This window comes from Heloderma suspectum, chromosome 4 (assembly GCF_057233095.1).
Source record: "Heloderma suspectum isolate Gila_16-S chromosome 4, 16-S_ref, whole genome shotgun sequence".
Classification (NCBI taxonomy): domain Eukaryota; kingdom Metazoa; phylum Chordata; class Lepidosauria; order Squamata; family Helodermatidae; genus Heloderma; species Heloderma suspectum.
Window position 1 is genome coordinate 96537701 of NC_139461.1, and position 13795 is coordinate 96551495.

The 13795-nt window shown below is 39.8% G+C and overlaps 1 protein-coding gene across 6 annotated transcripts in view; it reads left to right on the forward strand.

Annotated features, from left to right (window-relative positions):
- Positions 1-13795, forward strand: part of ZNF407 (zinc finger protein 407) — a 565758-nt gene that overhangs the window by 488622 nt on the left and 63341 nt on the right. Inside the window, exon 9 of one of the 6 annotated variants that reach the window (XM_084850001.1) lies at positions 12624-12688. The exons of 3 other annotated variants lie outside the window; for them this stretch is intronic. In XM_084850001.1, the coding sequence (XP_084706127.1) occupies positions 12624-12688 (65 nt within the window). Of the gene's footprint in view, positions 1-12623; positions 13432-13795 lie in introns of those variants that run through there. 2 more of the 6 variants (XM_084849998.1, XM_084849999.1) reach the window with 2 other exon arrangements.

Consider the following 13795-nt stretch of genomic DNA (forward strand, 5'->3'; position numbering starts at 1 on the left):
TGTTAAACTGTCCAAATGTTCTCTCACCTAAACAAAACAGTTAATTCTTTTCTCAAAACCTGATTGTTTCAACACTGAGTTGGAGAACACTGTGCTTGGAAGGTTACTTAGGATGCAATCCTATGCATGTTTAGACAGAGAAAAGGCCTACAACTCCAGCCTGGGGAATGCTGGGAGTTGTAGGCCTTTTCTCTGTCTAAACTTGCATAGGATTGCGCCCTGACTAACTAGAGGTTTAGTCTTAGTCTTTGTTGCAGAAAGGATAGGCACTCCTCATCCTTAGATGTCAAATCTAACAAAATGTGTGTTCATTCTGTTCCAGACATCAGTTTTCCTAAATGTTTGAAGTAATTCCATAAGTAGGAATGCAGCACAACCATTGTTTAGTATGAAGGCTCCTTTTGCTACATATTTATTGATATTAAATATAATTGTTCATTGAAATTTCTGCCTAATTTATAAACATGCTAGGCAGCTTACAAAAAATATAAACCAGCAATGGAAAAAAAATCTAAAATGACAGTATAAATCATGACAAAATCTAAATCTCATAATGTCTAAAACCAGGGGTGAGCAACTTGTAGCCCTCCAAATGTTTTGGCTTATAACTCCCATCAGCCCTAGCTGGCATAGGCAATGGTGAGGGATCATGGGAATTGTAGGCCAAAACATCTGGAAGGCCACAAGTTGCCCACCCCTGGTCTAAACCCATAATGTTACTGGTTGCAGTGATGAGAATATTTGGATTGTCTGATCTTTGCATTTTATAAAGTTTAGCTTCAGTAGTCCCTTTACCATATCTCTGTATTACTAATATTTTGCATCTTTGAATATTGTTATCTGATTCCAAGTGCAGCAACAGTGGGTCTTGTGTACTGCTCTGTATAAAGCATTCGTCTCCCAGATTTTCATGATCAGATAAGGTAATTTGGGCCATCCCATGATACTTTGCCACCTCAGATGGCTGCAGTGTATCATCTGAGAAGTGTGCCCCCCAAAATGCTGTGATGCAATTCTTGTATTGCGTGCCTTTTTTCATTGTGACTCTCTTTAAAATATTTCTGTCCCATGTGACTCTTGGTTTATTTGTGCAGTTGGACTGCCCTGGAGGTAATCGTATCATGTCAGCTTCTATTAATGTAGTATTTGTGAATCATAATAATTTATCCATACATTTATTCAAAAAGCTCTGCCCCACTTTATTCCTTTTTAGAGTGTGACTCTCAACAATAGGAAAACAAATATCATTAAAAAATCTATGTTGCTAAAATAATGTCCAATCAAACAATTACATTAAATCTGTTTTCTACTGATCTCTGCAAATTGTGGGTTTAATCTAAGTGTTAGATAAAACAAACATGAGATCAATATAAAATGCAACAATATAGCATCAACAGTTGCAGAATAAAACCCAGGCACCTCTTAGGAGTCCTGCAAAACATGAAAGTTTTGAAAGCTTTCTAGAATGTTGTGGTGTATGATATTGATGAATTTATCTTAAGGAGACATTCTGCATCAGTTTAAGCTTCGGGTTTTTAATGGTATCCTCACTTAAACACATTACAGCAATTAATCCTAGAGACTATAGGATCAGTTTATTTATAGGCATGAATAATGATGGTCCCCATGGTTGCTTCATGACCTGAAGGGTTTCTGCCTCCCCTAGCAGGTAAATTTGATCTCACCTGGAAGTATGCCCTCAGTATAGGTCTAGATGGAACAGTCGGTCATAACAGCATAGGCCCTATTCAGGCCTTCAGTTCCCCCATACAATTAGAATCGCATGGGGGGAGAGTGGGGGGACACTCACTAGCCTCGTACATGTATTGGAGGGGAGAGTTCTATAGCAGGGAGCCTGTGTACTCAAGTAGGTTTCCTGTGTCATTTCGAACCCAGAGTTCTAAGTCATGTGGGGAGCCTACACAAGGGCAGCAGGCTTCCCACTGCACAAGGGCAGCAGGCTTCCCACTGCACAAGGGCAGCAGGCTTCCCACTGCACGAGGGCAGCAGGCTTCCCACTGCACGAGGGCAGCAGGCTTCCCACTGCACGAGGGCAGCAGGCTTCCCACTGCACGAGGGCAGCAGGCTTCCCACTGCACGAGGGCAGCAGGCTTCCCACTGCACGAGGGCAGCAGGCTTCCCACTGCACGAGGGCAGCAGGCTTCCCACTGCACGAGGGCAGCAGGCTTCCCACTGCACGAGGGCAGCAGGCTTCCCACTGCACGAGGGCAGCAGGCTTCCCACTGCACGAGGGCAGCAGGCTTCCCACTCCAACATGTGGAAGGTGGCAAGGCCAGATACAAGGGTGGTATGGGTGGAGATCGGACTGCTGATCCATCTAGCCCAGCAGTGCCTATCCTGACAGGCAGCAGCTCTCCGGGGTTTCAGGCAGAGGCCTTTCATGTTTCTTTGTTATTAAAGCATTTTTATACCACTTCATCCCTAAAGGCTTACAAAACCAAACCAAACCACAACGAATAACAAAACTGAACTCAACATTGAATAACAAAAATTAAAATGAAGTCCTTAAAATCAAAAGGAGCAGAGTTAAAACCGTCACCATTAACACCAAAGAGGAATAAGAATGTTTTCATTGCCCTCCTAATCAGGGATGAGGTTAGTCTCACCTCTGGGTAGCACATCACCTGCTCCCTCATCCTTTTAGCTGAAGATGCCAGGAACGGAACCCAGGATCTTCTGCAGGCAACACTTGTACAAAAGCTGTTGGAGCTTGGTCCCTCCTCTCTCTCCCTCTATGGTCCATTCTGGTCCACCTTCTGGAATTTGTCCTGTGGATATGTTTCAAAGTTGGTAGACTGGATGAGGGTTTATACATTTCAGCTTGATCCAGACAAGATGGAGATGTTAATTGTGGGAGGCCTGATTTGATCTAGACATTGGTGGTTCTCATGTTGTGCTCACCCTGAAAGATCAAGTGTGCTCCTGGATGCAGCACTGCTCCTGAAAACCCAAGAAGCATATTGTGGCCAGATGTGCTTTTTATCCATTTTCAGCAGATACGTTAGCTGTGGCTGTTACTGGACAAGAGTGATCTGACCACTGTTATACACGGCTGTGTAACTTTAATCCTAGACTACTGTAACACATTCCATGTCACATCTAACATGACAGCTTTGAAGACCATCTGGTAACTTCAGTTGGTTCAGAATGAGGCAGCCTGCCTGTTGGTGGGAATCAGCAAGAGAGTGTGCCCATAATACCCATAAAGAAGACAGTGCTGGCACTTGGAAGAGATTGGTTGTGTACATTGTCTAGCTACATTGGCTCCTAATTTGTTGCTGGGCTCAATGCAAAGTGTTGGTTTTGATCTCTAAAGCTCTAAACAGCTTGGAGAATTTCTCCTGCCATTATGAATATCCTTGCAAACTTCACTTGTCATACTAGTGCCTATCTTATGTTGTACTTTATTATATATTGTCTTGGATATAGGTTTAGTCATATTTAGAATAGACCTCTAATGAGACTTAAATTAATCATGGCTAACTTAAGGCCCATTGATTTTATTGAGTCCACTCAAACTATGACAAAATCTGGATCCAACCTATCTTTTCCAAGTGCCAGCATTGTCTTATTTTAGGTAGCCAGTTTGCACGTATAAGGGACAGGACATGCCTAATGGTGTTACCATCATTATGGAACTGCCTTCCTAGAGCGGTTCAACAGGCCTGCTTTTCAGAGGTTGGTTTAGGCCTTACTATTCTAGATGGCACTGAATGAAACATGATTTTTTTCTTGTACTTACTTAGGGTGCAATCCTGTGCATGTTTAGACAGAAAAAAATGCTGGGAGTTGTAGGACTTTTTGTGTCTAAACATGCATAGGATGCTCCCTTAGTTGTTTTATTACTAATTGCTACTATATGATTCTACAGGGTTTTTTTTTAATATTTTGAACTAGTTTTGTTCAGTTGATATTTTGGAGTCTTACCTGACCACAAGGCTATTTAGAGCATGCCAAAAAATATTAATTTTAGTAATATCAAAGGAATGAAACTGAGCCCAAATGAATCAACAAAAGAGCTTCGATGAAAGGAAATCAAAGGAATCAAGATTTAATACCCTGGCCTTGCTTCACATGTCTCACAGTAAACAGTGGATGAAGCAGCGGGCTTCTTTGTTGCCTCTCTCCTTCAGTAGAGCTGCACTCACTATTAAGGCTGCAATCCATTACCCCAATTTCCTGGGGATAATTGAACTCAATGGGACTTACTTCTGAGTAGAAATGCCTATGATTGTGATGTAATTTGCATATTCCTCTTTTTGTTTTTTTTAATCACATCTCTGTTTAAAAATATTTCACCAATTACTCAAAAGTTCCTTTTATTAACAATTATGTACAGTAAAGTCTCTCTATGTTCACAATGGCCCAGTTCACTGGCAAACTCACTTGCTACCACATGGTCATGATTACCCGTGGTTTAAACCACCCATGGGTAGTTGTGATGTGCAAATTGGACCAAAGTGTAGTCTGGCATTCAAATGAAATGAATAATTGTTTGGAAAATAGACATTCTACTGTACATGTATCCATACTCATTATAGCTTAAGTATAAATATGTTTGCCAGTGCATTGTTAAACATTTGTCAAATGGGCTAGAAACACCAAACCATCCAAATGGATTTGATAATTTGAAGGAAAACATATTTTTAAACTGAGGTCGTCAGAGGGCATATCCCTGGTGGTTCCACATGGACCCATAGCCTGGCTGGAGTCCACCAGGAAAAGAGCCTCCAGTGTGCTGGCCCCCTTCCTGTGGAGCTCTCTGCCTTTGGAGATCAGACAGGCGCCAACATTGTGTTGCTTTCGGTGCCTCCTGAAGACATTGTTATTTTGAGAGGGCTGCCTTGAGTGACTAGCCACAGTTTATTAAGTTCAGAATCTGTTTCTTTTAAAATGTTTTAATTGTTTTAATATGGTGTTTTATTATTTTATTTTGTTGTTCACCACTCCGAAATCTTTGATGTGGAGCAGTATATAAATATTGTAAATAAAATAAATAAAATAAACTCTGTGAAGTTCTAGGCTGCTGTTTGTGATAAAATTTTACATTCTTAAGCAGTTTGGCTCTCAATCCTGAGGAACCCTGTCCTTGAGTTGCTTGGGAGCACAATGATCAGAACTTACTTCTGATGTTTTCTAAGCATTTCGTGGCAGCATTTTCATAGTGGAATGACCTCTACTACTATCTCTAAACATTTTCAATTTACAGGCTCAAGAATTTTTGCTCTCTTTGGCTCTCATTCTCTTGAAAGGGTCAGCCCTTTGTGAATTTGCCACAAGAAAGAAAGAGTTTAAAATACCCTGTAGACACGACTAGCCTAATAGGAGTATAGTGACAATGAATACACAACGTACAATGTTTTAATATTTATAGACAAAATTCACATTGTTTTAAGTGTACACAAGCAGCTGCTGTCATTTGGCTGTGAGCAGATGTTAGACCTCCAAAAGCATAGATGATAATTAAAATACTAACTGTTAGTGTTTTACCCCAGCTGCAGGTTCTGTTTACTGTAAATCTGATTTTAATGTTGTCTCTGTGCAGTTGTTGAATAGTGGTTTGTTTTCTACCATACATAAGAAAGTGTCTGCAATGAAGACAAATGGTTATTTCCTATAATTTGCTCTGGAAAGATATGACAATACTGTGTAACGTGCTTCCATTTATAAACAAAGCATGGATATGACTAGCAAGTTATGACAGGGATCGTTTTTAGTGCACTAACAAGGAAGCATAACTAGGCAAGTTAAAACCATAAGACCCCCAAATCCTCAGTTGGATCACCTGGAGAATGCAATACCCTCTTGTAAATTATGTATTTGTTTTCATTGCTGTTATTACTGTAAATTATGTACATAGTAAACATCAATGTATGTGGTGCTTTACAGACTAACATAAGCACAAAGGAAGCCTTTTTGCAAATATATTAAGGGTACAGTTTATCTCTGTAGGTATAGTACACATGGTAGAGAGTCTGGCATAGGGCTCAGTGGAACTCTGTTCTCTCTTTCCCTCCTTCACGAGCTGGTGTTCATATGTGCACACTGACCGTTAATCAAAATGTGTGGCCATTGTGTGTCTCCAGTAGAATCCTCTACTAACCATCCCTCTCCGGTCCACAATTTATTCAAGCACTGACAGTATAGCAAGGAGTGTTTCATGCAGATGGGATCCAAATGCATCTCATGTTGCTACAAAGTGGTGCTTCTGTCCTTTGGAGCACCTAAACAGGATATGGTTGCATGGCTTCCTGTTTGGCCTTGGTGTTGAGATCCTTTCTCATGCTGGCATTGCTGGTAATCTCTACTAGCCTTTCAGTGTTCTATGTGAACTATATGCTATGAGAAAAAGTGACGCAGTATGGCAATATTAATTCTGCCAAGAAAACATGTGTCTGCCCTGCCCTCTGGCTGCAGGATGTGAGTCACTTATGCTGGACACCCTGTAGTAGCAGCACCGCCACCAGAACATCCTCCTTAAATTCTGGTTCACACAGGATTATTCACATCTTTTGATGGAGGTTGATGGGTTATAATTATGGGGAAGCTGTTTTACACACCAGTGGAACAGCCTTCACATTCCAAGCAGGAGTGAATTGGTCCCCAGACAGGCAAAATTATAGAGCTGGGTTGGCTTGACCTCTTCTCACTGTTGCCTCAGGGCAGAAGTAAGACATGGTTGCTGCTGCCTCCATGGCTGCTCCTACGCCCATCTGGTATGAAGACTCTCCCCATATAGTTTGCCTTCCTGGATATGATGCCTGACCCCTTGTCCTTGCTTCAGTGATGTATAAGTATGTCAAGAAGCCGAACCATATGGGAGGAAATCTTTTCTTGTGCTCAGATGGGCAGCTTTGGAGGCAGTGGAAACCACAGCGGGAAAGGTACATGTAAAACGAGCCTTGGGGGAAAGTCCTGCATACAGTATATGCTTAGCAAGTGGTCATATGACTGCCTGTAGGGTCAGACATTATTTAAAAGCCTCAGTAATCACCTGTGAGGTTTGTAGTCTTTTGGATATTCCGCTCATTCACCATCCAGCCACAGGGTAGGATTCCCATCTCATTTCACCAGTGATGATAGCCAGCATATCAGCTACCAATTTTAGACCCCTCATCTCCTTTTGGCCATAGGCTTTACAGATGGGGAGGCAGGGAAAGTCAGCTGTTTCTATTTCAGTAACAGAGAAAAGGGAGATAATTGGTCATCCTACTTCAGTCCTGGCACTGGGTTTTTCTGGGAGCCTTGGGCAAAGGAACATATAACCAGTATTATTTCAACTGATAAGTATATGTATACTACTGAAACACTGGCATTCTATATGAAATTGTTTAATTATTATAGACGTAAAGTATTTTCATAGTTGTAATAAATGTAGAGTAGTGGAATAGCATTATTTTAATGACAGCTTCCCTCTGCCCATCAGATAAAATCTTAGAAAAATGTCTGTTTAGAAGAATAGACAAGATAATCAAAACAGCAAAAAAAATTCTATATATCATCTAACACTTGGTAATCCATTTCCTTGATTTTATTTTGATGAGCATGTTATGCTTAGTCCACATGTATGCCTGAGGCGCAGGATGTTAGTGGTGGCAGCAAAAGCAGAGGTTTACATGCAATATTACATTAACCCAGACTTTCCTGACACGTTGTGCATTACTTTGGGAGACCAGTCTTTTTAATGCCATCTTTATCTGCTACACGATGCATGAAATCTACTTTCTGTTTTAGAACTGCAAATGACCCTTGACCCCTTTAGTGGAGAAACAATGTGACCTTTCTATTGTCATCAGCTTTCATTCTCTTGAAAATTCTATGAATTTTTATTGCAAGTTTTTTTAAGCCAAGCTGAGGCTTCAACAAATTACTTGACACAGATGAGATGAAGTTGTTGAAGTAGTGTTAGATAAGTTTTACAGCCAGCATGTGTGCTGCTGAACAGTACAAAGCCAGTGTCCTACAATGTCATACACCAGTAACTGCTGAGCCTACTATTGGATAAATACATCATTTTATGGAACATTGATTGTTCTATAAACCCAATGGAGTATTATGCTCTATGATCAAACCATTTAGATTGTGTGTAGAGCACAGAAAATGCCATATTCAGGATGGTACTAAAAGTGCCATTTGTGTATTTTATGGATGTCATTACAGGGGAAACTTCCCTCTGTAGGCCCTGTTTACTGCAAAATTTTTTAGTCTGTAATGACATTTTTCATTCACAACGTATGCCTTCAAGAGAGGGGGCCCTTGTTTTATTTGTTTCATTCGAGTCGACTGCACAAATCCTGTACATTTTAATTAAATGTGAGCTTAACAAAAGAATAAGGTATTTATTCTTGGAGGGTGGGGGACAGGGAAATGAAGACTGTAACAAAAAATAATGCAGACACACAACAGAAAGCAGTCAGTCCCTGGGTTCAAAAACACAGCTGAGCTAAACCCCGTTGGTGCTCTTCATGAATCACATTACACAACAAAGCATATCTTGTAGTCCCATTTTGCTGCGTAGGTGGCCTTTAAAAATGAATAGAATGTGCAAATATAGATTTAATATCCCAAAATATTTGACATTTTCCATTTTAAAAATAAGAATAGCTAAAAATGCCAGTTGATAAATAAGGGATCTGTTGAAAATACAGAAATCTTGGAAAGAAACCAGTTCTGTGATCATGGTACCCGTAGATATGAAACACCTCTATGGGGTTCTTTTTTCCCCTTGGATAGCATTCTTGCGTCATTGTATTTTGTCAGTTTCAAATGTATTTCTGTTCATTTTCACTTTGTAATGACAGGCCATCAGCAGCAAGTACAGCTTTATAATATTAATACAGTTTTGCATTTTAGTTTTTTATTTGGCATGGCAAATATTCCATATTCTCTTCTCCCCACCAGCGCTGCCCCAAATACATTTTTTAAATATAAGACTTTAATTGTAGAGTTTCACCTGATGTTGCATAGGGGATGGTGATGTTTATAACTAATATAAAAATACTATAAATGTGTTGACTAGGAATGTTAAAAATATGCTTTGCCATAACTAACCCTCAAAACACACCTTGCAAATTGCATATTACTTCTATTAGATTCCCTCCTCTCAAAACAAAGGAAATCCATTCAATTCCACATATTACATTTACCATGAAGATCACTAAAATTGAAGTTGATGTTCCCAATAAATTTTTGGTCCAGTTAAAATTTAAACTTACAGTACAGATTCCCATTAGTTTAACTGACACTTGAACTTCTACACAGCTCAACATTAATTCATTATAGTTGAAATGGAAGAATCTTCAGTGGGTGAATCTTTTACAATCTGATTGAGGCTGTTACATTTTATAGGATCCATTTTTCAAAGCACTACTGACAGCACTCGTAGTTATTAAATTGCTGAATCAAAAGATGGACCTGCAATTGCATTTATGAACTGTGATGGAATAGCTGGGGTTGCACTGAGCCGAGGTTAAGATGTTGGCGTAGTTAAGCTTCATCACACCCCTTTAGTGACAGCAGTATTTACCCATGTAGTTTACTTTAATGGTCAGGAAGTGGCTTAACTCACCTCTGGATTCAAATAGATTAAGCAAGCAGTCAGAATGGCATAATTATCAGTGCTGCAAGGAATTTACAGGATAACTCAACCCCCAAGAGACTTCCCATTCAATTGCCGAGTAAAGACTGGAGATGCATAAATTCACAGATGCCGCACTTACCTCAGAACCTAAGGAAAGGAATGTATTTCTTCATCTTCTTCCCTTCATACTCCATTCTCGTCCACTTCCTGAATATCACATTGTGTGTCTCCGTTGTATGATTCTGATCTGTGGCATTATTTTGATGGATAGCTACATAAAAATAGGATTTGTGATGGTATTTTGATGTGAGACCATATCATTGCATGACTCATTTTACATCATGTCAACAAAGCTGGACTCCTGAGAGAATTAATTACACCGATACCGTTATGAAATGTGGATGAGTTCTGACTATTCTCTTAATTGTCCCTTTGTGGTCGTGCTGATTTTCTCCTTTCTACTCTTTTTCCAAGTTGGGTGCCTTGAATATGCTCATGTCCAGAGAGAGAGAGAGAGACATAAACACAGTTATAAAAGGACACAGAAACCATCATGTGGTTTCCTATAGTTTTTCCTTGAGCGAATTTAATCAGTAAGTGCTAGGTCAGTCATGCTGTATCACATGGAAAAACTTTTCAACAATTTAAATTGTTAATTTTCCTTTAAAAAATAATTATTAATGCTTCCTCTTGCCTTGCAACCTAACATTAAGACTGTGTAATTTCATCTTATATTTTTAATGGCAAACGGTAGTCTTTTAACTGAGTAGCAGCCACAGAAATATTCAGCAACTACAGCTGCTTTGCATTTAAAATATTATATCTTAGCATACCTGTGACTCAGCATTTGGGTCAGAAGTACTATTTCGATACGTGTGAGACCTTAGGGTTGATACAATCTAGATTATGGTGTGTTTGGTGCCCATGTTAAATTTGCTGATATGGCAGCTGCCAGCTCTGGGCAAGACAGTAATATGAAGTGAGTACTGCCCACTGACCAGGCTGTTTTCCATACCAACAAGTTGGTATGAGCTTGCCATGGTGTGCTAAAACAATTTGCTTAGGCATGGGACCCCATCAATTTCAAGTACCTGCCACATACCCTTTGTTACTATATTAACAAGATATTGAGATGTGGGTCTTTCTGGCGATAAGCCCTTTACCAGTTTGTTTATATACTTCAGTTTTGAATTCTGCAGATCTTTTAACAACTTACTATTGTTTTATGCAATTGAGATTGAGAGACCAATCATTTCAAGGACAATGGGCTGGATCCAGAGTAAGTTCATTGAACTTCATTCCCACTGAAATCAGTGAGACTTCACTTAGTAATGAGTAACTGTTAATACTGATTTCAATGGAACCTAAGTTAGGCTCCTTGGAGGAAAAGGTGGGATATAAATGTAATAAATAATTTTTTTGTGAACTGCCCAGAGAGCTTTGGTTATTGGGCAGTATAGAAATAAATAAATAAATAAATTTACTCTGGATCCAGCCCAACAGGCCAGTTCACATGATCAAAGAAGCCACCATGGTTTAAATAAGCTGTGGTGGCTTATTTTAAACCCTGGCACCTACCAGGTGTCATTTCCCTAATCACCCTAATCACCCACCCAGGCATGGCTTGCCATCCCATCTGAACCTGGGCGGTATGGCTTCATTGAAGGGGAAACAACCTTCAAATAACCCTACAACAGGCCAAGAGTTATTTAAGTGTTGTTTTCCCCTGCCTCAATGAAGCCATGCCGCCCAGATTCAGATGGCACAACAAGCCACAACCGGGTGGGTTATTATGCAAATTGTTCTGGCATGCACCGCAGTACCAGCCGCACTGATCATACAGCTGGGTCAATGTGTGTGCACTAAGGGCTTGTTTGTACATTGTGTAGATGGTAGAGTTAATCAGGATTGTCTTTCAAGACATATCATGGCTCCCCTGTTGCATTCACACGTGACAGATTTGGCAGTGTATGGTTTAACTTTCTTACAGCTCTGAGGACCTGCTCCCAGTTACAGACTGTACAAAGAGAAGACAATCACTTTTAGTAAAATGGGCAGTAGAGATCAGTGACTGCATAACACACGATATATATGAAAACATTCATGAGGCAAGGAGTGCTCATATGCTGAAGGAAACTGTGGCTTAGACTCATTGTAATGTGTCTCTACAACCTTTACTGAACTGTTTATTATTCTTGTTAAATGACAGTAGCTTGAAAGTGCAGTTCTGCTTTTCTCTGAAAATTATCTTACAGTACGTAGTTGCCTATTATGCACGTAGAAAGTCTTGAGGTAACTCTTGAGTTGGCAGCAGGATTTTGCAGTTTTTTAAAGTCAGGCTTTAATCAATTAATTGGTGCTATTTATACTGCAAAATATTAATTGCAGATTAAATTATTGATTGACTGATTGATTTTGGTACTATTGTGAATGAGAAAAGCTTCTCGGACTCTAAAGTCCAACCTAGAAGCCTGCCACACTGATTCACCAGCTCCCTCTTCCCTGTGCTAGATCCAATACAAAAGTAACTTAGGATGCAATCCTAAAATGCTGCTGCTGCTATTGTTGTTACTGTTGTTTTGGCCATCATCACAACTTTTAGACACCTTTCTCGGAAAAGACTCCAGACATTTTAAAACAAAAATTGAAACATATAAAAATTTAAAATGATTTAAAACAGCTCAAAACAATTCGCAATAAAACAACACAAACAAATAAAACAACTAAATTAAGAAGCCCTTCATATGTGGTCAAATGACTGGGATAGAAGAAAGTCTTCACCTGGCCCCCCAAAGAGGACAATGTTGACAGAGAAACTCTTGTTGAACATAATAGGTCTTACTTCTAAGTAAACACACTTGGATTATGCTGTAAAAAATGGATTTTCCTTCCAATTTGTACCTAAATCAAGGAGATAGTTTGCCTTTCATGATGAAACTGCAGTGGCACAGTTCAGACATCATGATCTTAGTCTGATAAGAGCTATGCACCCATGTACTTCCTTTCTTCTCCTTTCTTGCAGCAGGCTTTGGTGCTTCCATCCTGGCATCCAAACCAGAACACTGCAGTTTAGTTGTTCATATCCTGGTATGTAAGCTGCCATTAAACTACATATCCCCCAGTCTGGACATCACAGAAATCTGTGGTTTAATAAACTGGGATATAAGCACTGAGGCTCGGTGCACAAGGGGAAGGTGGGAGGAGAAAAGGGAGCACATGGCTTGGAGCATCACTACACCAGCCTAAAATCCCAGATTTAAAACTAGGCTTTCTGCTTCCATTTTAAATGCAGGATCTCAACGGACTCCCTTTACACACGCTTCCTTTCCCCCCTCCCCTTTCCCCTTCCTTCTCCCGTTTATCTGAGTCTTCCATATGTTTCATTGGTCTAGCTCCTCTTCTTGCCGCTTTTCCTTTTTCACGGAGGAAACTCAAGCAGAACACAAGCAGGGTAATTTGATGGCTCATTATCTCCGATCTATTTAAAAATGGAATAAAGGTCATTTAGTGCAGGAGACGCCCTGGAGGTTCACAGCATCATCTAAAGGGCCCGCAAACTTCTGTGAGTGAGCAATCTCAATAGCAGGATAAAAGCTCCGTGTGAAGGAGCCCTTGTTCTTTGGCCAATAATCCATGGCTTATTGGACTAATATTGTAACCTTGGAACTGGGCTAATGACTTTCATTCTAGCAATAAGCACTACAGACAATTGAAACTGACATTGCAGGTGAAATCAGTGTGGATAATCATCACATTTCTTTTTGATGCAATTTTGAGACTGGTATATATTATTGCAGTTGGAAATATTTCATATGACCAAACATCCTGAATAAGAATATGGATTTCTAATAATGCTGATGCTTTAAAAATTATTATTAAATTCAATACTGTTTATTTCATGCTTAACATAAGCTTCATTAGTTAAAAATATAGTCAAATTATAATTAAATGGTTAAAAGGCAAAAGATAGAAAACAAATCAATTTCTTAAAAATTCAGTCAGCATACAGACATGTCTTTTTTAAATTAAAACTATGGATGCTGTCCACCCTGACAAAACAGTTTCCATTGGTGAAACGGATTCCCCTTCCCATATCCCCCCAAATTTGCTCTGTATGGCTAGGGGACCTCTGGAGCAGATTTGGGGAGAACTGTAGGGAGGAAGAGAGGAAAGGAAAGTTCCATTGCACAAGTG